Source organism: Agelaius tricolor, unplaced genomic scaffold (genome assembly GCF_023055355.1).
Source record: "Agelaius tricolor isolate 1412-34295 unplaced genomic scaffold, bAgeTri1.0.p SCAF_54, whole genome shotgun sequence".
In the NCBI taxonomy this organism is placed as follows: domain Eukaryota; kingdom Metazoa; phylum Chordata; class Aves; order Passeriformes; family Icteridae; genus Agelaius; species Agelaius tricolor.
Window position 1 is genome coordinate 2007334 of NW_027269314.1, and position 25321 is coordinate 2032654.

The 25321-nt window shown below is 62.3% G+C and overlaps 1 protein-coding gene across 9 annotated transcripts; it reads right to left on the bottom strand.

Moving 5' to 3' along the window:
- Nucleotides 1–117: 117 nt before the first annotated feature.
- On the bottom strand, nucleotides 118–21895 carry FBXO41 (F-box protein 41). 9 transcript variants are annotated; one of them, XR_011684033.1, is made up of 14 exons: nucleotides 21029–21895; nucleotides 16243–16471; nucleotides 15430–15512; nucleotides 13693–14000; nucleotides 13142–13410; nucleotides 12529–12644; nucleotides 12092–12244; nucleotides 9079–9174; nucleotides 7688–7806; nucleotides 7020–7178; nucleotides 5941–6056; nucleotides 2173–4901; nucleotides 1986–2018; nucleotides 118–1913 (listed from the first exon to the last, which is right to left on the bottom strand). XR_011684033.1 is itself a non-coding variant. In XM_071455804.1 (12 exons), the coding sequence occupies exons 1-12, from the start codon at nucleotides 21748–21750 to the stop codon at nucleotides 4839–4841; spliced, it is 2433 nt and encodes an 810-aa protein (XP_071311905.1). In that variant the 5' UTR covers nucleotides 21751–21895; the 3' UTR covers nucleotides 118–4838. The 9 variants fall into 9 exon arrangements, 1 of the variants encoding a protein (XP_071311905.1); XR_011684032.1 differs by having other exon boundaries at nucleotides 1986–2064; XR_011684031.1 differs by lacking the exon at nucleotides 1986–2018 and having other exon boundaries at nucleotides 118–1960.
- Between the last annotated feature and the right edge of the window lie 3426 nt (nucleotides 21896–25321).

Consider the following 25321-nt stretch of genomic DNA (forward strand, 5'->3'; position numbering starts at 1 on the left):
CCACTCTGTCCCCGTGCCCCGTGATGCCAGACAAGTGCAGCCCATGGACCTGCAGCCCCAAGCTGCAACTGGTGTCACTGGTATCACTGTGTGCCCCCGGGAGAGTGAAAACCCAGCTCGATCTCCAGAGTCTTTATTCAACACCGAGTCATAAAATAGCTCTTTACACGCTTGGCTGGGGGTCGTTTCTCTGTAATTCTTTAAATACACATTGTTTACACTTGCCAAAGTTTCAAAGCAACAACATCAAAGTGCGTCTACAGGTGAGAGTTCCAACCAAAGTGCTAAACCCGCGGGCTGCGGCCGGAGCTGGCGCTGCTGCCCTGCCCTGCCCTGCCCTCCCCTGCTCCGGCTCATTCACACCACGCCCGGTTTAGCATCCAGGGACCACGGGGTGGGGGCAGGAAGGGATGTTTGGTTCTCCAGACACTGGCACATCGCTGCAGAAAGACTAAAATAGACCTAAATTTATAGAGAGTTAAAAAAATAACTTGGGAGGGAGGGAGGCCACGGGAAGCTCTGGGGAGGGGAGGTCGCTGTACACCGCTGCCATCCAGGGCTGTAGGGAATGATTCCAGTTCCTGATTTCTATATCTCTATTCTCTGCACTGATTATCTCCTCTGATTATCTCGAAGCAACTGTGCATCACCCCTCGCTTCCCAAAAACTGCCCCACACCATTGCACCCACTTGTCCCCGGCCCCAACCTGCCTCGTTGCCCTCCACGGGCTCAATCCTGAGGCTGCATTAGAAAATCCCTTTTTTTCCCTTGCTTTTGGGCAGTTTTCCCTCCTCGCTGCTGCAGCAGCTTTCCCTCAGTGCTCTCCCACCCTCCCCAGGGATTATTTTGCCTCCCACTGATGGGGAAGGTCCATTACCACCTCACAATACCCTGCAATGCTTCACAACAAACCATCTCTGCTTCCCACCATCTCCCTGCTCCCTGGGATTTTTTCCCTTTTAAAGCACTTTCTCATTTGGCACCAATTCCCAAATGCTTTTGCTCCACCCCAACCTGCTGTTTGTCTGTCACCCCAAATTGAGGCTGAAGCAATGCTCCAGCTCCTGGGCTGGGGCCTCCCCTAAACGCTGAAGGAAAATCTCTGTTCACCACTTCAGGAGCCATTGCCAACAGTTCTCCTGGGTGTGTTTTTGTTATGTTTTCCCTAAATCCAGGCTCTTTTGGGGGATCCAGACACGAGAAGTTTAAAACCCTGGTGGGGCAGAGCCAGCCTAGGGTCCCTTTTCCCCCAGTCCCTGACACCCTGGAGCCCCAAGGCACAGGGACAAGGCCGGAGGAGGCCCCTGGTTCCCAGAGCATCCCTGGGGCTGGGAGTGATGGGGAACGGGTGAAATCCAACCCAGGGGGACACAAACCCAGGGATTTGGGGTGGCTTTGGCCCCCGAGCTGCCTTTGGTGATGTTGTTCCTCTTGAAATCCCTGGCCAGCGCCCAAACTCAGGGGAAGGGGAATGCTGGCAATGTCAGCCAGGGGAAACTTTGGGAAAAGCAGTAGAAAAGGAATAAATCTCCCCAGAACTGGCCCTGCAGGAGCCAGACTCAGACCCACTGTCCATCCAGCCCCTGCCAGCTCTGGCCACGGCTGTGACTCCAATCCTGTCCCTGGATCCCTGGATTTTAGTGGGATTGTCATCGCAGAGCCCCTCTGGCACTTCTCATCGGGGCTGAGCTGAACGTGCTGTGTGCCTTGACGGCTTTCCCAGGAAATTCGGCATTTCTGGGTGTTCCCATCACTTCCAGAGAAAATGGCGCTGAGGCTCCGGTGAATCCAGGGCTGAATCCAGGGGCGAAGCCAGGGGTGAATCCAGGGTGAACCCAGGGGTGAACCCAGGGGTGAATCCAGGGCTGAATCCAGGGCTGAATCCAGGGTGAATCCAGGGCTGAATCCAGGGCTGAATCCAGGGCTGAATCCAGGGCTGAATCCAGGGTGAATCCAGGGCTGAATCCAGGGCTGAATCCAGGGCTGAATCCAGGGTGAATCCAGGGTGAATCCAGGGCTGAATCCAGGGTGAATCCAGGGGTGAATCCAGGGTGAATCCAGGGCTGAATCCAGGGCTGAATCCAGGGGTGAATCCAGGGCTGAATCCAGGCTGAATCCAGGGCTGAATCCAGGGGTGAATCCAGGGCTGAATCCAGGGCTGAATCCAGGGCTGAATCCAGGGCCAGCGTGGCCGGAGCCTCCCGCGGGGATGGGGCCTGGGGGGGCCACACCCCTGCGGGACAGGGCAGGGGAAGCAGCAGGGGCAGGATCCGTCTGACATTTCAGAGCCCTTAATGAGCTCGTTAACGAGCTGGGCAATTAGGAGCCACCAGGAGGGCCCTCCTTCCCACCGCTCCTGTCACTGTGCCAGCCGCCTTCATCCCCAGCCGAGGAGGAGGAGGAAGGGATCCATTCAAGCCCAAGCGAAACAGGGAGAAACCCCCACTTTCCATCTTCTCATCCTTGAACCCGCTCAAGGTCTTGTGTCATCAGAGAATTTGTGTAAAAACGTGGCTTTGCTGAGCTGGGTTTTACAGGAATGCCCCGAGGAGAGGTGAGGGTTTGATCTGCTCCTGGGGATGCACCAGGAATCCAGGAGAGGCTCCTGGGGACGCACCAGGAATCCAGGAGAGGCTCCTGGGGACGCACCAGGAATCCAGGAGAGGCTCCTGGGCACGCACCAGGAATCCAGGAGAGGCTCCTGGGCACGCACCAGGAATCCAGGAGAGGCTCCTGGGCACGCACCAGGAATCCAAGTCCTGCCGTGCCTCCAAAGCTCCGGGGGCAGCACAGGGATGGGGATGTCACAGGGTCACCAATGCCACCACATACACAGCCACTGACCCCTTCTTCTGGCACAGAAGGCTCCTCTGAGAGTCCTCACACCTCCCCTCTCTCCATCTCCTCATCCTTGCCCTCCCAGGAGCCAGGAGAGGCTCCAGGCACACCCGGAGCAGCCACCTCCAGGCTTGGGCACCCCTCTGGGCCACGAGAGTCTTTAAGCATAGAGTGTATAAACATGCTGAGTATATAATTTTCCTTCTTCTCTTTATAGAAATAAATAGGTACTTTGTTCTGTTTTTGTTTTTAAGGGAATTCCACAAGTCCCTGCGCTGTGGTGCTGCCATCTCCACCGGGCCGTGCTCCTGCCCCAGCTGGTCCCTGGGGGCTGTAGCTCTGCTGGGTGGTTTTTGCTGCTGGGGGCACCCCTTGCTCCTCCTGCCCCTGGGTTAGGAGTGTGCCAGGCTGCCCAGGGTGCAGGTGAACCCACGGTGGGCATGGCAGGGAGTCAGGAGCTCGTCCGTGGGACCTGGGAGGTGCAGGAGCTTCTCACAGGCGTTTTTGGGCTCCCACATTTTGTGCATTCAGGAGCAGCCTTCTCCTGGAAAGCTGCATGGGAGGGGGAGCAGGGCTGCTTCCCACGGGGCTGTGGCCACAGAACCCACCCTGAGGAGGGAGGGAGGGAGGCTGGAGGGTCTCGAGCTGCCTCCAGCCCCAGCAGCCTCGGCCATTTGGGGGTGATTTTCTGTGCTCTGGAGATCCCCAGGGGCTGGGGGGCAGCCCCAGCTGAGGTCAGCAGCTCTTGTGCCATGGGTGAGGGACGTGGTGCTGGATCTGCAGCCGGTCCCTCCTCGGGGGAGGCTCCTCCATGAGGGCTGGGCAGGGGATGGGCTCTGGGAGCTGTCCCTCCCGGCCAGGCTGGCCAGCAGGCACCAAAACCTGCAGGGCTGGTCCAGAGAGGAGGGAAAGGCCCCAGAGCCACTGTCCCAGTCACTTCCTCTCTGCTCAGCCCGCTGGGTCCAAGGACAGGGGCTGGGGCTGTGGGTAAGGCTGGGCTGTCCCCACTGCTGGCAGTGCTCTGGTGCTGTCCCCAGTCCCAGGGCCACCTCCTGGTACCTTCTCCCCAGGGTGGAGGATGGAGATGCCAGGCCCTGCTGGATGCCTTTCCAAAGCTCTTTCCCATGGAGAAAGGATCTTTTGGGGATGATGATGTCCTTGCAGACTGAGGAAACTCAGAAGAAAAATCAGATTTAGAAAATGGTGGCTGTAGATAAGGACCAGCCAGGGCTGTTGGTTGGTGCTGTTCCCAGGATCATTTCAGGATATTCTGGCCAGGGTTTCTCCTTCAGGCCGCTCAGGAAGGCAAAGGTGGGTGTCCTGTGACAGTCTCTCTCTCCACGTGTGACAACTGACCCCGGATGGACTCTGGGGATGGCGGGCACAGGAGTGTGAGCCCTGTTTCCTGGTGGGTGAGGATCTGGAGATGGTTTATTGCCTTGGCAGGAGGGTTTGGAGGACAGGAAGCGAGGCTGGAGGCCTCTGGAGGAGCACCCATCTCTCCTGGTGTCCCGTGGCTCCCCGAGGTGCAGCTCTGCTCCTGGCCTGTGCTGAGCTGTGCTGGTTCCTGGGAGCATTCCCCGGCTCTGGGTGCCCCCTGCCAAATCCCACATGAAAAGGAGCAGAAACCCTGTGGAACGCTGGGGGAGGAGCAGCCCCTTCCCAGCCCAGGTCCAGCACCCCGGGGCTGCAGTGGCCAGCCCAGCCAAGAGCCCCAGAGCGGGGTCAGGGATCCCCAAACCAGAGTTCAGCAGAACATCCGTCCCCAGGCACGGATCCTCGGGGAGGAGCAGCTGCAGGGCTGCACAGCCATCCTCCTCCTCCTCCTCCTCCTGGCAAAGAGCACGGCCCTGCCTCTGGGGACAGCCAAAACTTGTCCTTGAGTAGCACCTTGTCACCTGGGATGGCCCCAAAGGCTGCGAGTTTGGGGTTCCTGGTGCCCGAGCCGGGGGTCCCCGTCAGGGCAGAGCAGGGAATGTGCTTTGGGCTCCCTGAAGGGCTAACAGCCTCCTTCCACCTTGATGTGTAAAATCTTGGAGAAGCCGGGTCTTTTCCTCAGGGCCTGCAACAGGAGCAGCAGACAGCGGGGCTGGGGCAGCCAGCAGGGCCCCTGCTCCATGGGGAGGGGAAAGGAACCCCCCAAATCCTGCCATGGGGTAAGGGGGGGACAGGGGAACACCCCAAATCCTGCCATGGGGTGAGGGGGAACAGGGGAACACCCCAAATCCTGCCATGGGGTGAGGGGGAACAGGGGAACACCCCAAATCCTGCCATGGGGTGAGGGGGAACAGGGGAACACCCCAAATCCTGCCATGGGGTAAGGGGGGGACAGGGAATGCCCCAAATCCTGCCATGGGGTAAGGGGGGGACAGGGGAACACCCCAAATCCTGCCATGGGGTGAGAGGGGACAGGGAACGCCCCAAATCCTGCCATGGGGTGAGGGAGGGACTGGAGAATGCCCCAAATCCTGCCATGGGGTGAGGGAGGGACTGGAGAATGCCCCAAATCCTGCCATGGGGTGAGGGAGGGACTGGAGAATGCCCCAAATCCTGCCATGGGGTGAGGGGGAACAGGGGAACACCCCAAATCCTGCCATGGGGTAAGGGGGGGACAGGGGAACACCCCAAATCCTGCCATGGGGTGAGGAACAGGGGAACAGGGGAACACCCCAAATCCTGCCATGGGGTGAGGGGGAACAGGGGAACACCCCAAATCCTGCCATGGGGTGAGGGAGGGACAGGGGAACCCCCCAAATCCTGCCATGGGATGAGGGAGGGACAGGGGAACCCCCCAAATCCTGCCATGGGGTGAGGGGGGACAGGGGAACTCCCCAAATCCTGCCATGGGGTAAGGGAGGGACAGGGAATGCCCCAAATTCTCCATGAATTTGCCAATTCTCCAACATTGTCATGGGGAAGAAAGGGGCAAGGGAAGAAGAGAAGAATCCCTGCCATGGGAAGGACACAGAACAAGGGAGGGAGAGAGAGGAACACCTCAAATCCCTGCCATGGGAAGGAAAGAGGTGAGGGAGGGAGAGGGGGACATTTCTGCCCCTGTCACTCCCTGGTGCCACCCTGGGAGCTGGGACTGGCTCCTTTACCTGCAGTTTGTTCACCATTTCTTCAAACATCTTCCTGGCCTCGGGGCTGTGGGGCTCCTTGAAGTAGTCCACAATGCCCACCTGCACCACGATGGACTTGAGGTTCCTGCACACACCTGGGGGCACAGACAGCACCTGGATCTCCTCCCCTGGGCCAGCAGGGAGCCCAGAGCCCACTCTGAGCTCCCCAAGGCCCCCTGTGTGTGGGCACTCCTCTCCCTGAGGATGGAGGAGGCCTGGCCAGGGGGACCATGGGCTGTGAGATGGCTCCTGGCTGCCCTGCCCTGTCACTATCATATTTTTTGAAAAATCTTCTTTGCCCAGGATTTTTCTCCTGAGAAGCTGAGAGGCCTCAGAAACGAAATGTAAATAATAATAATTATCTGATTGCTTGGAATGTGCTCTGGAGGCTGCTCACCAACAGGTGCACCTTTGATTGGTTCCATGTGAATTGTGTTGAGTTAATGACCAATCCTAGTCCAGCTGTGTGGGACGCTCTGGTCAGCCACAAGATTTTATTATTCATTCTTGTCTAGCCTTCTGATGTATCCTTTCTATTTCTTTAGTAGAGTTTTAGCATATAATATAATATAATATAATATAATATAACATAACATAACATAACATAACATAATATAATATAATATACCATATAATGTATCATATATCATATCATATAAAATAATAAATCAGCCTTCTGAGAACATGGAGTCAAATTCTCATCTCTCACCTCATCCTGAGGACCTCACACCACCACACCATCCCAAACTGGTGTCCTCCCTCTCCCCTGGGCATCCTTGCCTCTGCCACCCACAGGGGTGGGCTCCAGCACTGCAGCCATGGCCACCTGAGCTGTGGCCTCCAGGACGGGCCCTCCTGGGGCTCTGCACCTCCTGCCCTGGCCAATGCCTTCAGCCAACGACTCAAGTGTGTCACAAACATTGGGATTGGTTCCCCTGGGGGCCATGGAGGGAGCATCTCCACCCTCCCGTGGCCCAAGGCAAGATCAGCTCCCCCTGGCCCATCCCTGCTGGGGATGCTCGATGCCCAGAGAGCTCCCAGCACGTCCCAGTACTCACTGTTGAAGTGCAGCAGGGCCTTGGGGGTCACCGGCGTGGAGGTGAGCACCAGCATCTCCAGCCCCTTGAGCCCCTCCCGGCACACCTCAGCTGCCACCTCCTGGTTGATCTCGGCCACGTGGTCCAGCTCCAGCACCTGCAGCCTCATGCAGTTCCGGGCTGGGGGACACAGCCATCATCAGCGCCACGGGGAGGGGACAGGGGCTGGGGGCACCAGGAGCACCCACGGGGCTTGGGCTGGGCGGGTTTCTGCTCAGGGACCCCAGGGAGCACCTCCCTGCCCACAGCAAGGGCCCTGTCCTTGTCCCTGCAGAGCAGGAGGGGGTGGTGGTGCCCGGGGAGGGCTGGAGTCCCTGTGGTGTCCAGAGATGCCTGGAGGTGCCCTGGGCTGGTGACACAGGGGGCATTGGGCACAGGGTGTGCTGGTGACCCCACAGCTCCCTCCCTACCCCAGTGACCCATTGTGTGACCCGTGATCCCAAGTGCTGGGCATTGGGCACAGTGTGTATTGCTGACCCCAGAGCCCCTCCCCAGCGCAGTGACCCATTCTGTGACCCGTGATCCTGAGTTCCCTGGGCTGGGGGCAGGCTGAGCATTGGGCACAGGGTGTGTTGGTGACCCCACAGCTCCCTCCCTACCCCAGTGACCCACGGTCCCACCAGTCCTACCTAGGGAGGCCAGTCCCTGCAGGCCGCAGCCGGCGCCGCCGACGCCGAGCGCGCGCAGGTGGGGCCAGCAGCGCCCGATCATCTGCAGGCAGCGGTTGCTGAAGCGGGTGGGCTGCTGGCTGGGGACACGGGGACAACAGCTGGGGTGGCACGGCCGCCCGCCCCCGGCACTGCCCCGAGGGGCTGCACCCAGAGCTCTCCCGCCCCAGCACCCGGGGCTCACCCTGGGTGTCCCCACGTGGGCGCTGCCCGGGCTGTGGTGGCACTGGGACAGGGCAGCTCCGTGTGCCCAGCACCCAAACCTTGCCCAGAGCACCTGGGGCAGTGCCCGGGCTGGACACTGGGGCACCCTGGGGCAGGGGGAGGTGTCCCTGCCATGGCAGGGGTGGCACTGGAGGTGTTTAAGGTTTCTTCCAACCCAACCCATTCCAGGGTTCTGTGATTCCACCCTTGGAGACCCAAATCAGCCCTGAACTCTGTTGCTTGCAGGGATCAAAGCAGCAGCCGGGCCTGGGCTCTGGCTCAGGTGGAGAAGCCACGTGCCATGTGCTGCTCCCCCAGGGCACACAGGAGCCACCAGGCTGTGACACCCGGGGGTCACATCCCCTGGGGGGTGACATCCCCTGAGCACTGACATCCCCTGGATGTGGCATCTCCTGGGGGTGACATCCCCTGAGCACTGACATCCCCTGGGGGTGACATCCCCTGAGGGTGACATCCCCTGGGGGGGTGACATCCCCTGAGGGTGACATCCTCTGGGGGTGACACGGCCATGCACAGTGCCCAGGGACTGTCCTGAGGCACAGAGCTGAGGGTCCTGCTGTGTGAGCCATCAGCTCCTGAGCACCCAGACACTGTGGGGTGCAGAGGAGGCTCCAGCAGCATCTCCCCAAAATGCTTTCCCAAACTGAGAGCAGCTGCTGTGCCCCCCCAAGCAGTGTCACCCTCTCAACAACAGCCAGGCCCTCCAGGGCTGCTGGTGCTGCTGCTGCTGAGCAGGGAGAGCTCAGCCAGGCCTTTGATGCTCAGTGCCACCAAACCCAGCACAGATCCCTCTCATCTGGATGTCAGCAGCCTCCCTGGAACACTCCAGCTCAGCAGGGAGGTGCAGACACCCAGCACTCCCAGTTTGCACAGGGAGGGATGGAACGAGCTCCTGAACCACGGCCTGGGCTCCAGGACTGCTCCTCATCCCCTAAGCAAATCTGGCAGAACCTTTCCAGCTCAGTGGTGCCCCTCACACTCAGCATGGTCTCCTTCTAACCCAAGTGCCCCCCTGGCAGTGCCCAAGGCCAGGCTGGAGTGCCTTGGGGACAGGGGGAGGTGTCCCTGCCATGGCAGGGGTGGCTCTGGGTGGCTCCCTCCCCGCCCAGCCCATTCCCAGGCCTTACCAGGGATGCAGAGGTGCGACCTGCAGGGAGATGATGTCCCTGCAGCCTGCGCCCAGGGCCCAGATCACTTCATGGCCCACGGGGTCCGTGGAGCTCCTGCAACAACACAGGGACACGTGGTGGCCCCAGCAGCGGCAGTGCCACCCCTGGGCTGGGGCTGCATCCCCCAGGAGCACCCAGGGGCGCCAGTCTGGGCATTATTGACAGCTCAGGAGCACCCAGGGGTGCCAGTCTGGGCATTATTGACAGCCCAGGAGCATCAGGGGTGCCAGTCTGGGCATTATTGACAGCTCAGGTGCACCCAGGGGTGCCAGTCTGGGCATTATTTACAGCCCAGGAGCACCCAGGGGTGCCAGTCTGGGCATTATTGACAGCTCAGGAGCTGCCTGGAGCAGCCAGCCCAGCAGAACCCTGTGCAGGAGGGCTGGAGCATTCCCACCTGGAATGGTGCAGGGCAGGAGGGGGCTGGGGGGGAGAGAGGCAGCAGGGATGGAGAGGTTGAACATGGAAGGTTCTGGAGGTGAAGAAGGGCAGCAGGGATGGAGAGGAGGTTGAACATGGAAGGTTCTGGAGGTGAAGAGGGGCAGCAGGGAGGAAGGGGAGGTTGAACATGGAAGGTTCTGGAGGTGAAGAGGGGCAGCAGGGATGGAGAGGGGGTTGAACATGGAAGGTTCTGGAGGTGAAGAGGGGCAGCAGGGAGGAAGGGGAGGTTGAACATGGAAGGTTCTGGAGGTGAAGAGGGGCAGCAGGGAGGAAGAGGAGGTTGAACATGGAAGGTTCTGGAGGTGAAGAAGGGCAGCAGGGATGGAGAGGTTGAACATGGAAGGTTCTGGAGGTGAAGAAGGGCAGCAGGGAGGAAGGAGAGGTTGAACATGGAAGGTTCTGGAGGTGAAGAGGGGCAGCAGGGAGGAAGGAGAGGTTGAACATGGAAGGTTCTGGAGGTGAAGAAGGGCAGCAGGGATGGAGAGGTTGAACATGGAAGGTTCTGGAGATGAAGAGGGGCAGCAGGGAGGAAGGGGAGGTTGAACATGGAAGGTTCTGGAGGTGAAGAAGGGCAGCAGGGATGGAGAGGTTGAACATGGAAGGTTCTGGAGGTGCACCTTCCACATGCAAGGTGACAAGTGACTGGCTGGGGCTGCCGGGCCGTGTGTCCCTGCAGGGACAGAGCCTGTCCCTGTCCCTGCAGTCACACGGCGTTGCTGTCCCTTGCCACCTCCTGGCTGGGATGGGGACAGTGCCAGGGCTGGAAGGACCCCCCAGCCAGGGGCAGGGGCTGCTCTGTGGCCTCTGTCCCTGCTCTGTGGCTGTGCCACCGTGGCTGTAGGTGGCTCTTGGCCAAATGTCCCTGCAGGGGTTTGCTGTGGCTCCTCCTTGGTGTCCTTGGAGGTGCCAGGAGGGGCCCCCTGGGTCCTGGGCAGCACTGGGGCAGGTGTGGGTTGGTCGTGAGCTGGGGTGGAGCCCAGCTCTGGGGAGAGGTGCCAGAGAGCACCACCCTGCTGCCACCAGCCCAAACAGTCCCCAGGCTGTGCCACCACACCAGGAACCTCCCAGGGACCGAGGCTGTGCTTCCCAAGTCTAAATGTCCCACTTCAGAACTAAAAATAAGGCTGGGTGTTATCTGGAGTGCCTCACAGCTCTGTGCTGGAGCAGGGTGCCAAGAGCAGCAGGTTAATCAGAGCGTGAGTCACAGGCACGGCTCAGGATGTGCCAGGAGAGCTCAGGCTCACTCTGCTGCCCTGGGAACAGCCAAAGGAGCAGCCCTGGAGTCCAACCTGGCAGCTCTGGGCTGTCTCCTGTCTCGTGGTGTGGGTCAGAGCCAGCTCTGAGCTCCTGGGGCCACACCAGGGGAGTGGCTGGATGTGCTTTCCCACCTGGAGGATTCTCTGTCCTGGCTGCATGAGGAGCAGGTGGAACAGACACCAAGGCTGAGGTGGTTGTCTGCAGGTGCAGCAGGGCCAGGATCAGCCCTCTGGAGGCTGGAGGGAAGGCCAACCCTGTCTCCACAGGTGGCCAAAATTAAGGAGTGTCCAGTGACACCCTCCAGGAGCTGTGACCTCCTCCGGGGTCATTGTGAGTCCTGTGTCCTTGACCTCAGGCAAGGTGTCCAAACTGAATCTTAGCTCTCCCTGGGCAGAGCTGCTCCTCCCTCCCTGAGCCTCTTCTCTCCACTAGGATCCTTCATCAGGGGGGACAGCCAGGGGGGACCCCACTGGGCACCTCCTCCTCACCCTCCTCTGCCACAAAGTGGTGCCTCCTTGCCAGGCCCCCGGCCCATCCAGCCAGGATGAGATCAGTAATGGGGTGGTGGGAATGGAGCTGGAAGTGAAACACCTGCATGGGAGCAGCCTGGAGGGATGGGAGCTGCAGGGACAGCTGCCACTGGGGACACTGGGGACCCTGGGGCTGCCATGGACAGGCAGGTCCTTGCAGCTGGGCAGCTGGGCTATGCTCTGCCAGGGACTGGGGGTGGTCCCTGCACCACAGCCCATGGTGTCCCCAGTCCTGTCCCTGTGCTCTGCCAGGGAACAGGGGTGATCTCAGCACACCCTGTGGTGTCCCCAGTCCTGTCCCATGGTGTCCCCAGACCCGTCCCCATGGTGCTCCCAGCCCCATCCCCATGGTGCCCCCAGCCCTGTCCCCTGGTGTCCCCAGCCCCATCCCCATGGTGTCCCCAGCCCCATCCCCATGGGTGTCCCCATCCCTGTCCCCCGGCATTCCCAGCCCCGTCCCCATGGTGCCCCCAGCCCTGTCCCCTGGTGTCCCCAGCCCCATCCCCATGGGTGTCCCCATCCCTGTCCCCCAGCGTTCCCAGCCCCATCCCCCTGGTGTTCCCAGCCCCATCCCCATGGGTGCCCCCAGCCCCATCCCCATGGGTGTTCCCAGCCCTGTCCCCTGGTGTTCCCATCCCTGTCCCCATGGGTGTCCCCAGCCCCATCCCCCTGGTGCCCCCAGCCCCGTCCCCCTGGTGTCCCCATCCCTGTCCCACTCTGGGGTGGCACGGGGCCATGCTCACCGGTAGGTGACGGCCTGCAGGGCGCGGCAGTAGCAGCTGGCCAGCCAGAGCGAGCGGTCGGTCAGCACGTTGGGGCAGTGCGAGATGCGCAGGATCAGCAGGTTGCTGCCCGTGGCCTTCAGCAGCGACTCCAGCCCCGCTTCCAGGCAGCCCCTGCCAGCACAGAGCCAGCATCGGGCACAGGAGCCCTGCCCACCCTGCCTGTGACCCGCCCAGGAGGGGGACACGGCCCACGGGCACCCCTGGCTCCAGGACACCCCAATCCCACAGCAGATTTGTTGTGGAAATGTTGGGGCTCAGGGAGCTGCAGCAGCAGCCCTGAGGAGCAGCAGCTCCAGCTGTGGGAGGGGGACACAGGGACAGGGGGACACGGGGACAGGGGGACACAGGGACCCAGGGACAGGGGGACACGGGGACAGGGGGACACGGGGACTCACCGTGTGCTCTTCATGTAATCCTCCTTGCTCTCCTTCTTGCCCCGCTGGCGCGGCTTCAAGTTTTGGAGGGTGAGGGAATGCATCTGGGTGCACCACTGGGACAGCATGGCCAGGAACTGGGGCACAGGGGTGGCAGTCACTCCCAGGGACACCCCAGCACGTCCCACACCACCCACCCCTGGCTGTGCACACACGTGGCAGAAATGGGTGGAGATGCACACACGAGGCCATGGCAGAGCATGTGCCACAAAACCATGGGTATGACCACAAAACCATGGGCGTGACCACAAACTCATGGGTGTGACTGCGAAACCATGGGTATGACCACAAATTCATGGGTGTGACCACAAATTCATGGGCGTGACCACAAAACCATGGGTTATGACCACAAATTCATGGGCGTGACCACAAAAGCACATGCAAACCTGTGCTGGTGTGAGCTCCTGTCCTCCAGCATTCACCTGCAACACCTCCAGCACCAGAGCAAGCACCCATCTGTGTCCCCCGTGACCGTAATGGCGCAACCATCCCAGCCACCAGGGAGATGCTCACCCAGCTTTACCCTTCTGGAAGAAAGGCCGTGCCCCAGGTAGTGCCACCCCCTCCCCAGTACCTTGGAGGAGACCCTGGCATTCTCCAGCAGCACCCGCGTCCACACGGCCGGGTGCCGGGCCACGAACTTCCAGTCCTTGCACACCTCGGCCGCGCGCAGCAGGGTCTTGGTGTCCAGGTAGGTGAAGATGCAGAAGAGAGCCGCCCTCATCTTGAGGATCTCGGGGCTGATCACCTCGCTGCAGTGGCCAGGGCTGCCCCGCTCCAGCCGGCACACCTTGCCCCCGGCCCCTTCGGGCCTGCCCGCGGGACACACAGCGTCCGTGGCCACTGGGGAGAGCAGCGGGTCAGGGAGGCTCCATCCCCGGCTGAGGGAAGCTCCATCCCTGTGCCATGGCTTCAGCTGCCCCAGCCTTCACCTCCCAGCCCCAGGACCCTCAGTGCTCTCACCCCCTTCACCTCCTGGCCCCAAACACCCTCAGTGCTCTCACCCCCTTCACCTCCCAGCCCCAGGACCCTCAGTGCTCTCATCCCCTTCACCTCCCAGCCCCAAACACCCCCTGTGCTCTCTCTCCCGTCCCCTCCCGGCCCCAGGACCCTCAGTGCTCTCACCGGTCAGGCGGCAGCCACCAGGCGGTCGGGCCAGGGCGGATCCCGGTCCCTCGGGCTCCCAGGCCTCGGCCTCGGACTCGGTGGTGCGGGAGCCCACGTCGGACACGTCGCCCTCCTCGCCCTCGGTGCTGTTGCGGTAGGGCCGGCGGTGCCAGTTCTGGATGGCCTGGCGCCGCAGCCCCGAGCCCCGCGCCTCCCGGGCCGGGTACGGGGGGCCCTCGGCCGTGTCGTCCGTGGGACACGGCTCCGCGCTGTCGCTGTCGTAGCAGCCCGAGCTCTGCGACACCGCCTTGGCCCGGCTCGAGGCCCTGCGGACGGGATTGTTGTGCTGTGATGTCTGGGTTTGCCTCAGACACCCTGGGATTGTTGTGCTGGGATGTCGGGGTTTGTCTCAGATACCCTGGGATTGTTGTGCTGGGATGTCGGGGTTTGCCTCAGATACCCCTGGATGGTTGTGCTGTGATACCGGGGTTTGTCTCAGACACCCCAGGACTGTTGTGCTGTGATACCGGGGTTTGTCTCAGACACCCCGGGATTGTTGTGCTGTGGTATCGGGGTTTGTCTCAGACACCCCGGGATTGTTGTGCTGTGGTATCAGGGTTTGTCTCAGACACCCCAGGATTGTTGTGCTGGGATGTCGGGGTTTGCCTCAGATACCCCGGGATTGTTGTGCTGGGATGTCGGGGTTTGCCTCAGATATCCCGGGATTGTTGTGCTGGGATGTCGGGGTTTGCCTCAGATACCCCGGGATTGTTGTGCTGGGATGTCGGGGTTTGCCTCAGACACCCCAGGATTGTTGTGCTGTGGTATCGGGGTTTGCCTCAGACACCCCAGGATTGTTGTGCTGGGATGTCGGGGTTTGCCTCAGATACCCTGGGATTGTTGTGCTGGGATGTCGGGGTTTGCCTCAGACACCCCGGGTTTCTCCCTGAACATTCCTTCCCCAGGTGTGTCAGTCACCTCTCCCTTCCCCTCCCTGGCCCCTGCCGAGCACTGTCTGTCAGTCCTGGCATTCCAGAGTGATTGGCAGAATTCAAAAGATGCTCCCTACCCCGGGGGGCATTGGGCCATCCAGGTGTCCTTTGTCCCTTGAGAGTCCTTCTGTGTACAGGGTTGGTGCCTCCCTGCCCCTTCCCTGCCCCTCTCCCCGGGGTTCAAAGGAGCAGCAACCACGGGCTCAGGGAGTTCTGTGGGAGCTGGTGCTGCATTCAGAGGCCTGAGGGCCAGAATAAAGCTCTGGATCCAAACCCTCCATCAGAACCGACTCCTTTCCTTCACCATCACCTTAAAGCTTCTCCACAGAGGGAAACCTGAGGAGCAGCCCCTGTTATGGGGGAAGCTCCATCCCAGCACCACCAGAGCTCCTGCAAGGCTGGACTTGTCCCCATGTGCCAGCTGCAGCATCCAGCTGGCCAAAGTGTCTCTGGAGTGAAAACACCACACACCCAGCCAGGCAAAAGTGTCTGTGGGGTGAAAACACCACAGTACTGCTATTTGGTCAGGCAGCAGTGGCCAGACAAGCTCAGGCACGTCCCGTCCGGCTATATTGGCAATTATTCCATTAGGGGATGTCCCAGCTCAGGGCTCGCCGGGCATGCACCCCTACCCACCATCCCACTAAAATCCCGTTAAAATCCTGTTAAAATCCAGTTACAATCCCTAAAATCCCGTTGAAATCCAGTTACAATCCCGTTTCAATGCCGTTGCAACCCCGGAGGGGTGGGGCTGGGCACTCACCCGGTGCTGGAGGAGGAGCGCTGGTTGGCCACGCCGCCGTAGGGACCGTGCACGGCCACTGCCGGGCCCGGGTGCCGCTCTCTCTGCGGGGACAGGGGACAAGAGGGGCCAACGTGGCACTCCCAGCGAGGGAGGGCACCCCGCTCGCCCACCGGTGCCAGCTGCCTTTGGGGGCCCCCCTCACCCAGCGCCACGGGAACACCGACCCACGGGAAACAGCTTCTCTTTGGGAGCCCCGGGATTATCCACTCCCCAGGGGAAGGGGATGGGGTCCCTACAGAGCCCCCTTGGGCCCGGCACAGGACACCCAGGGGCACATTCCTGAGGCCAGGGTTGCGTTATGGAAGCCCCAGGCGCATTCCCGAAGCAGAGAGTGAGCTCCCGAAGCAGAGGGGGAATTCCCGAAGCAGAGGGGGAATGCCCGAAGCCCCCCCCCGGGCACATTCCCAAAGTCCCGGGCGCGCTCCTGAAGCCCCGGGCTCATTCCCGAGGGTGGATTCCCGAAGCCCCGGGCACATTCCCGAAGCCCCCCGGGTGCATTCCCGAAGCAGAAGGTGAATTCCCGAAGCAGAGGGTGAATTCCCGATGCCCTGGGCACGCCGGGCAAGCTCCCGAAGCCCCCCAGGCTCATTCCCGAAGCCCTTGGCACATTCCCGAAGCCCCCGGGCTCATTCCCGAAGCCCCGGACGCGCTCCCCAAGCCCCGGACGCATTCCCGAATCCCCCGGGCGCATTCCCGAGGCCCCGGGCGCATTCCCGAATCCCCCGGGCTGATTCCCGAGGCCCCGGGCGCGCTGCCGAGGCCGTGCCGTGCCTGTGCCCGCAGAGGTCCCGCTCGGGCGATGGCCTTGGTGGCCGGGGTGCCGCAGCGGCCCAGGCTGCCGTTGGGGGTGGTGCCGCAGCTGCTGCTGATGATCTGCAGCTGCTTCTCGGCGCGGTCGGCGCGGTCCAGCAGCTCCTCGATGAAGTGCTGCAGCCGCACCTTAGCGTTGGCCTCCCGCGCCGCCGTCTCCTTCAGGAACTGATCGATCTGCAGCACCTCCCTGCCACAGGGACCCGCCGTGACACCCGGGCTGCCCACGCGTCCCCGCGGCTTCACCCCAACCCGCTCAGTGCCTGCAGCCCAGTGTGCAGCTGGGGCACATCTGAGCACACCTGGGCACACCTGGGCTGTTCCATCCCCACCCTGCTCAGTGCCTGCAGCCCAGTGTGCAGCTGGGGCACATCTGAGCACACCTGGACACACCTGGGCACACCTGAGCACACCTGGGTTGCTCCATCCCCACCCCGCTCAGTGCCTGCAGCCCTGTGTGCAGCTGGGACACACCTGAGCACACCTGGGCACACCTGGGCTGTTCCATCCCCACCCTGCTCAGTGCCTGCAGCCCAGTGTGCAGCTGGGGCACACCTGAGCACACCTGGGCACACCTGAGCACACCTGGGCTGCTCCATCCCCACCCCGCTCAGTGCCTGCAGCCCAGTGTGCAGCTGGGGCACACCTGAGCACACCTGGGCACACCTGGGCTGTTCCATCCCCACCCTGCTCAGTGCCTGCAGCCCAGTGTGCAGCTGGGGCACACCTGAGCACACCTGGGCACACCTGAGCACACCTGGGCTGCTCCATCCCCACCCCGCTCAGTGCCTGCAGCCCAGTGTGCAGCTGGGAACACCTGAGCACACCTGAGCACACCTGGGCACACCTGGGCACACCTGGGCTGTTCCATCCCCACCCTGCTCAGCCCCTCCTGCTCTGTGTGCAGCTGGGACACACCTAGGCACACCTGAGCACACCTGGGCACACCTGAGCACACCTGGGCTGTTCCGTCCCCAGCCTGGTCCGGGTCTGTGCCCCTGGGCTGGCCTGGGGCAGGACAGGGATGGAGGGATGCTCCCAGCATGCAGGGGGTGTTGTTGTTTTGGGGGTGAGGTGACATCCCCAGCATCTCATCCGTTGCTCCCAGGACTGGAATCAGCTCCTGAGCACGATGGAGCAGAGGGAAGAGGATGATGATGGTGTGACAGGGTGAGGGAGGAGGATGGCAGTGAAACCCTTAAACCCTGCTCAGCCCGGTGGTCGCAGGGCCCCGGCTCCCTCATTAACACATTAATTAGCAGGTGCTCGGGAGCTGCGAGCCTGCAGCAGGGCTGTTTCCCCCAAACTGTGTGACAGCAGCTCCGTGACCCCAGCTGACCCCACCCAGCACAAACACCCACTGTCCTCATTTGCTCCCCAAAACCAGGGAGGCACACGGGGGCACAGGCACAGACACACCCGTGAGGCCACACGGCCCAAACACACGTGGCCATCACACCCCTGCACATGGATGTGCTCCAGGAACACCCAGGTGTGCACCAGGTACACACACAAACACACACAGAGCCCTGTCCTGCCCCCCAGGAGAGCACAAAGCCAGCACTCAGCATGGCACACACACAGAACCAGGCACACACACAGCGTGGCACACACACAGACACTGCCAGGCACACATGGACAGGCATACACACACAAACACACACAGAGCCCTGTCCTGCACACCTGAGTGCCCCAGGAGAGCACAAAGCCAGCACTCAGCATGGCACACACACAGAACCAGGCACACACACAGCGTGGCACACACACAGACACTGCCAGGCACACATGGACAGGCATACACACACACACACACACAGAGCCCTGTCCCGCACACCTGAGTGCCCCAGGAGAGCACAAACCAGAGCACAGCCCTGGGAGAGCACAAAGCCAGCACTCAGCGTGGCACACCCAGCCAGGCACACACACAGACACAGCCAGGCACACGTGGACTGGCACACACACCCTGGCACAGGTGCCCAGAGCAGTTGGTGCTGCCCCTGGATCCCTGGCAGTGCCCAAGGCCAGGCTGGACACTGGGGTTGCAGCTCCCTGGGACAGTGGGAGGTGTCCCTGCCATGGCAGGGGTGGCCCTGGGTGGGATTTAGGGTCCCTTCCCACCCAACCATCCCACGACCCCATAAGCACCCAGGTGAACACAGCCCAGGCACAGCTGCTCACACCTGCACTGCTGGTGGTGCACACACACCCACAGAGCTGCTCACACCTCCCCTCAGCATCCAGGAAGCCCTGAAAAGGCACAAACCCAGCTCTGCACACCTGTCTGGGGCACTCCTGACCTCGGACACTGCACCAGGCACACCTGGGTATGCCAGCCTGAGCACAGAAACCCCAGCACACACACCTGGCCTTGGACAGGCACACCTGGGCACACCAACCTGAGCACAGAAACCCCAGCACACACACCTGGCCTTGGACAGGCACACCTAGCTCACACCTGAGCACAGAAACCCAAGCACACACACCTGACCAGGCACACCTAGCTCACACCTGAGCACAGAAACCCAAGCACACACACCTGACCAGGCACACCTAGCTCACACCTGAGCACAGAAACCCAAGCACACACACCTGACCAGGCACACCTAGCTCACACCTGAGCACAGAAACCCAAGCACACACACGTGACCAGGCACACCTGGGCACACCTGAGCACAGAAACCCAAGCACACACACCTGACCTTGGACAGGCACACCTAGCTCACACCTGGCACAGAAACCCAAGCACACACACCTGACCTTGGACAGGCACACCCTTGCACACCTGAGCACAGAAACCCAAGCACACACACCTGACCAGGCACACCTAGCTCCCACCTGAGCACAGAAACCCAAGCACACAGCTGGCCTTGGACACCTGATCACACAGAGGTGACCCCAGAGCCCTGACTGTGCACACCTGGACACCAAACCTGATCACACACAGCTGACCCCAGACACCTGGACACAATGATCTGCCCAGAAGCACAAAGGGAAAGGAGGGGGCAGCTCTTCAGTGACACAATTCCCACTGCTGGCTATCAATTACCAATTAATCACCAATTAATTATCGATCAATTTCTCCCCAGCCTGCCGCTTGCAGGCAGAGCCTGGGAGCTCTGGGGGTGCTCTGGGAAGGATCCTGGAAGGGGCCCCAGGGGATTTGGAAGGCAAATGGGGAGCTGGGCAGCAGCTGTAAGGTGATGCCGATGGTTATCACCCGTGTCTCTCTCATTCCCATGGACTGGGTGGAAAAACACTCCTGGCAGAGAAAAGGGAGCCCAGAGCCAAAGGTTTCCCAGGAGGACAACGGCTTCATGGTGTCTGGGAGCTGGCAGGACTGGGAAATGTCCCCACAGCGTTTTCAGAGAAGGCTTTACTGATTAAAATGATTTCTGATGACTTCCTCACATCCAGGAGAAAACCTCCTCCCACCACCAGCACTTCCCATGCTCTCCTGCAGCCTCACAAGGGATTTTGTCCCTTGGGATGGAGGACCTTGGGGGCTGCTGGGGACAGTTGAGGGGCAGGAGGGTTTCTCTGAGGAATGGGAGGTCCAGGAGGTAGTTTTGGGGCATAAACCCAGGGTTTTAGGTGGTAACATTGTCCAGGTTCCACCAAGAGGCATTTGACCCTCTATTTACCCTGTCTAGCCGTCTCCAGGCTCTGCTCCAGACTCATCCACGCTGGTGTCCTTAATTCCCTCACCACTCATCCCCAGGATGCCCCTGGACAGCACCCATGAGGCAGCCCCCAAACCCCTCAGTGCCTGTCCCACAAACATGTCCCCAAATCTGGAGGTGTCCTTACCCAGCCCCAGGTGACCCCGCTCCTCGCCCAGGCCGTCCCCCCATCCTGGGAGCTCTGCTCCTGAGCCAGGTCATTATTCTGGAGTCAAAGTCATTCACAAACGTGCAGAGGATGACGGGAATCAAAGCAATTCCTTCAGGAATCCCATCAGTGCTGCCAGCCCAGCACAGCCGTGCCTGTCCCCACAAACTCCTCACTGATTTGGGCCCCTCCTTGAGATTTGCTCCAGCTCCTGAGGAGCGAGGTCTGGTTGGCTTGGACGGCACCAAGGGGCAGAATGACCCGGTGCTGGACTGGAGGGAAGCTCAGGAGCAGCCTTGGGGTGGGCAGGGGCTGTTGGGTGGGAATCCTGGGGTGGAAATGAGGGTGGCAGTGCCACAGGCTGAGCAGCAAATGGAGGTGGCACTGCTCGGGCTGCCCCACCCTCCCTCTGGGAGAAAAACCTGGAATTTGGCACGGCCATGGCAGGGGGCGGGAACGAGGTGGGATTCAAGGTTCCCTCAACCCAAACCAGTCTGTGGCTCGCTGATCCCCAGCCTGGCCATGTCCTGGGAGCACTGGTGGCCCTGGGACAAGGTCTGGCTCAGCATGCCCAGCCATGGAGGGGCCCAGGTCTGTGTGGACACTGAGTGGGTGGGAGAAGATGCAGAACCTGATCAGGGAGGATGCTGATGGGCATCACCAAGGGGCTGGGCCTGAGCCCTGGCCCTGGGCTCCTCTGGACTTAGGGAATTGTTTGGATTGGAAGAGACCTCAAAGCTCATCTCATTCCAACCCTACCATGGACAGGGACACCTTCCACTATTCCCCACTGCTCCAAACCCTGTCCAACCTGGTCTTGAACCCCTCCAGGGATGGAGCAGCCCCAGATTCTCCAGGACTCACTGCCAGGCGCCCCTTTCCTCCCACCCCGTGGTGGGGACAGGGACAAAGCACTCACTGCTGCTTCCGGGTGAGCTCCTGCTCCTTCTGCACCAGGTCCTGCTTGAGGGAGGCCAGCATCTCCACGCTGACGTCCACCTGGCGGGACAGCTCCGAGGCCCGGTCCTCCAGCTCCTGCTTCTCCCGGCTCAGCCGCAGGCTCTCCTGCTTGGCCTTCTCCAGCTCCGAGCTCTTGCGGTCCAGCTCCACCTGCAGCCGGCCCACCTGCGAGGCGATCTTCTGCTCCACCTCCTCCGTCAGCTTCTCCAGCCTCTTGTCCACCTCCAGCTTCTCGAAGGCGCGGATCTTGAGGCGGGCCAGGCCCTCCTCGTAGGCCGCGTCGGCGGCGGCGGGCGGGCCGGGCGCGGGCGCCACGGCCTTGCCGCGGGTGAAGATCTCGCTCAGCGGGATCTCGATCTCGTGCACATAGCGGGGCGACGGCGACGACGGCGGCGCCGGCTCCAGCTCGTCGGCGGGGACCAGGTCGCAGGAGAAGCGCTGGTCCTTGCCCTGGAAGGAGGTGCTCTCAAAGTAGTCCCTGCGGGCGGCCGGGGCCAGCAGGGCCGCGTCGGCGGCCAGCGGGAAGACGGCGGCGTCGCAGATGCTGTTGGTCTTGGAGAGCACGTAGAGGGTCTCGTAGGTGTGGTTGTACTCCAGGTGGGCGCGCAGCGAGGACAGGCTGCGGAAGCGCTTGTGCTCGCCGCAGCGCGGGCAGCGGTAGGGCAGGTCCAGCGAGGCCATCCCGCAGCTCTGCTCCCCGCCGCCGGGGCCCGCTCATGGCCTGGGGCTGCGGAGACACGCGGGGCCGGCCGGGCAGCCCCCGGCCGAGGGACAGGGCCGGCAGCTCCGCCGGGACATGGCGTGGGGACGGGGGGACGCGGCACTCCGGGGAGAGAGTCAGCATCGAGCGGTGCCGGGCGCTGGAAGAGATGGGGGTCAGTGATACCGGGCTGGGGGTCCCCAAAAATCCCTCCTTGGTCCTTCCTCTGGGTGCCCCCTGTGCCTCCATCCCAGCCTCCCGTGTTCCTCCCACCCACGTGCATCTCTTGGGAGGGCACACGGTGCTAAAGAGGGCGCAGAGCCCTGGGAATGTGCAGAGCCCTGGGAAGATCCAGAGCCAGTGGGAAGTTCCACAACCCTTATGAAGACCCACAGCTTTTGAGGAACTCCACAGCCCTTTTGGGAAGTTCCACAGCTTTTGGGAAGCTCCACAGCCCTTGGGAAGTTCCACAGCTCCTGGCCTGAATGATCTTAGAGGGTTTTCCAACCTTTCCAGCCTGAATGATCCTGTGGTTCTACAAACCCTTGGGAAGATCCATAACTGCTGGGAAGGCCTCCCAGCCCTTGGGAAGGTTCACAACATGTTCTGGGGCAACACAGCTACCAGGAAGGTGCACAACCCATGGGAATCTCACTCCATCCACCCCCAGCTTGTCACAGGAGGTGGCAGGGGTGACCCTTTGGCTCTCTTGCCCAACCACCGCCCAATGAGCCCCTGCAGCATCAGGGGTCCCCAAGGGCCCCGTGTCCAACGCCAGGAGCAGGAGTTGGGATCCCCCTTCTCCAAGAGAAGGCCAACCCTCTCCTGCTGGATCAGCCCATGGAGCCTGGAATGGGATCCATCCCCTAGAGTTCTCACCCATCCCTGGGCTGTCTGATGCATGGGACATGGTGGCCTCTCCTGCCTGGTGGGTGAGGGTCCCTGTGAGACCTGGTTCACCCCCTACTCACAAAATCCTCCACACGACATCAGTGGGGAGAACACACCCCTGTGAAAGGGGACAAGCCAGTGAAAATCCACCCCAGGAGGCTGCTGAGGTCCCCTCCAGCCTGGAGGGCACAAACACACCCCAGGGCACAATACTTTCATTTTTCATTCATTTGTCATTCAAACATGAAAACTGTGATGCTTTTACCCCAGAACACCCAGGGCACCCGTGGGTGGCAGCAACCCCAGCTCATCCCTCTGCAATATCCCACAAAGGGGGATATATCCCACCACCCTAAAAGCCCTCAGGGCCCTCCTGCATCCCACAACCACCAGTTGGCGAGCCCTGAACTGGCACGGAACCTCCATCCACCCCTGCTGGTCCCAGGGCAGCATCCCTGGTGGCTCAGCATCCCCTCAGAGGGACAACCAGGCCACGAGGCTGGGAAACCATTTTTTAAGGCAAAAATCAGCAAAGGCGAGAAATCCACGCCAGAAATAAACCCGGGATGAGCCGGGAGGGTGTGTGACCCGCTTGGCTGCGTTTTGGGGCCGTCACCAAACACACCCTCCCACATCAACCCCAGCACCGGCCCGGCCCGGCCGGAACCCGAACCGCGGCGAGCACAAAGCACGGCCGGCAGCTCCGGGGGATGAGAAAGCGCTTTTCCAGCGCAGGGACCGGGAATGGTGCCGTGCTGCCGCGGGCCTGGGTCCCTGCCCTCCTCTCCTGGGGCACCCGAGCAGCCTCAGCCCGAATTTCCCGGCCGAAATCCACGGCGGCATCGGCCCGGGTGGATCGGGAAGCGCTCCTGGGGCTGGGCAGGTCCTACCCCGGCCGCAAACCTCGCCTCGCTCCCATCTCCACGGCAACAGCCGGGATTTGAGGGGATGGTTCGTGCAGTCGTTAGCACGCTAATAAACCCCACGGGCATCCGGAGCCGGGAAACGCCGCCGGGACTGCAGCATCCCCGGGCTGCTACCTGCCCTCCATCATGGAGCCTGCCTGCCTTCCCGGGCATTGTTCAACGCTCCTCTGCCCACCCAGCCCCGAAATACCACCGGCAGGCAGCTCCCTGCCTGGCTGGAGAGGGAGGGGATGGACAGGAGAGGTGTGGGGCTGCTGCGGGAGCGGGGCGATGCCGGGGTGGATGGAGAGCGATGCCGGGGTGGATGGAGAGCGATGCCGGGGTGGATGGAGGGGGATGCCGGGGTGGATGGAGGGGGATGCCGGGGTGGATGATGATGCCGGGCTGGATGGAGATACCGGGCTGGATGGAGGACGCTGCCCGTGCCGCCGGTCCCCATCTTTCCCCGCGCTCCAGCGGGGTGGGAGCACCGTGGTGGGCGAGGGGCTGAGGCACAGAGGGTCCGGGGGAGGTGGGCATGAAAATCCGGATGGGTTTTTTTCCCCCCCAGCCCCTGGAGCAGGGAGCGGCGGGTCCGTCCTCACAGCCTGGCAGCGGCTTTGTCCCCGCCGCGTCCCGCTGCTCCCGGGGGCCCTGGGTGAGGAGCATCCTGGGGACGAGCCGCCGCCTCCCAGGGCACCATCGCCGCTCCATCCCATCCCCTGCCGCCCCGTACCTGCTTCTGGCCGCCGACCTCCGGCGCTGGGCTGCTCCGGCCAGGGCAGCATCTCTCCCGCTCGCCCGCGGGCCAGCCCCGAGCCGGGGGCTGCGGGGTGGGGGCCGGAGCCCGCACAGCCGCTCCGCCGCACAAAGGAGGCGGCTGCGGGCGGCTCAGCGCTGCGCCGGGGCGGGGGGATGCGGGGCACGGGGGATGCGGCCACGGGGATGCGGGGCACCGGGGATGCTCCCCGCGGCCAGCAGCTCCATGCCAGGCAGGCCCCGGGGAAGGAGGGAGGGAAGGAGGGAGGGAGGGTGGTGGCTGCGGGGTGGGGGGGAGGAGGAGGACGCGGAGGAGGAGGAGGAAGGAAGGAAGCCGAGGCTGAAGGCCCCGGCGGGGTGCTGGGAGGGTGCTGGGCACCCTGGGGATGGCGGGTGCCCGGGGCGCTGGGGGCTCAGCACGGCGAGGGAGGATGCAGGGACGGAGGGAGGCGGAGGGCGAGCGCCGGCAGCCGCCTCCTCCCCTGCAGCCGGAGCCGGGGCTGCTCGCTGCCGGTTCCTCCCGCACAGCTCCCTCTGCCTGTCTCCCCACGAACACGGCGGGCCCGGCTGCCATGGCAGCCCCCGGCCCGGACCCCTGTGCCCATCGCCCCTGGCAGCCCCCGGATCCCCTGTGCCCATGCCCCTGGCAGCCCCCGGATCCCCTGTGCCCATCGCCCCTGGCAGCCCTCAGGTGGTATCCCCCAGGGCATCCTCCCGGGATTGCAGCACTGGTTTGGGGCCCAGCCTGGGCACCTGCACTGCTCCTGCCCCATCCCAGGCTGGGCACAGGTGCCAGGACACGGGCTTGGTCCCAGGACAGTCCCTGATCACCCTGTCCTCATCCCTAGCTTGATCCCCATTGAGTCCCTGAGTATTCTGCCTTGGTCCTGATTGTGTCCCTGACACCCTGGCTTGGTCCCTGCCTTGGTCCTGATTGTGTCCCTGGCTTAATCCTGGCTTAGTCCCTGCCTTGGTCCTGGTCCAGTCTCTGAGTACC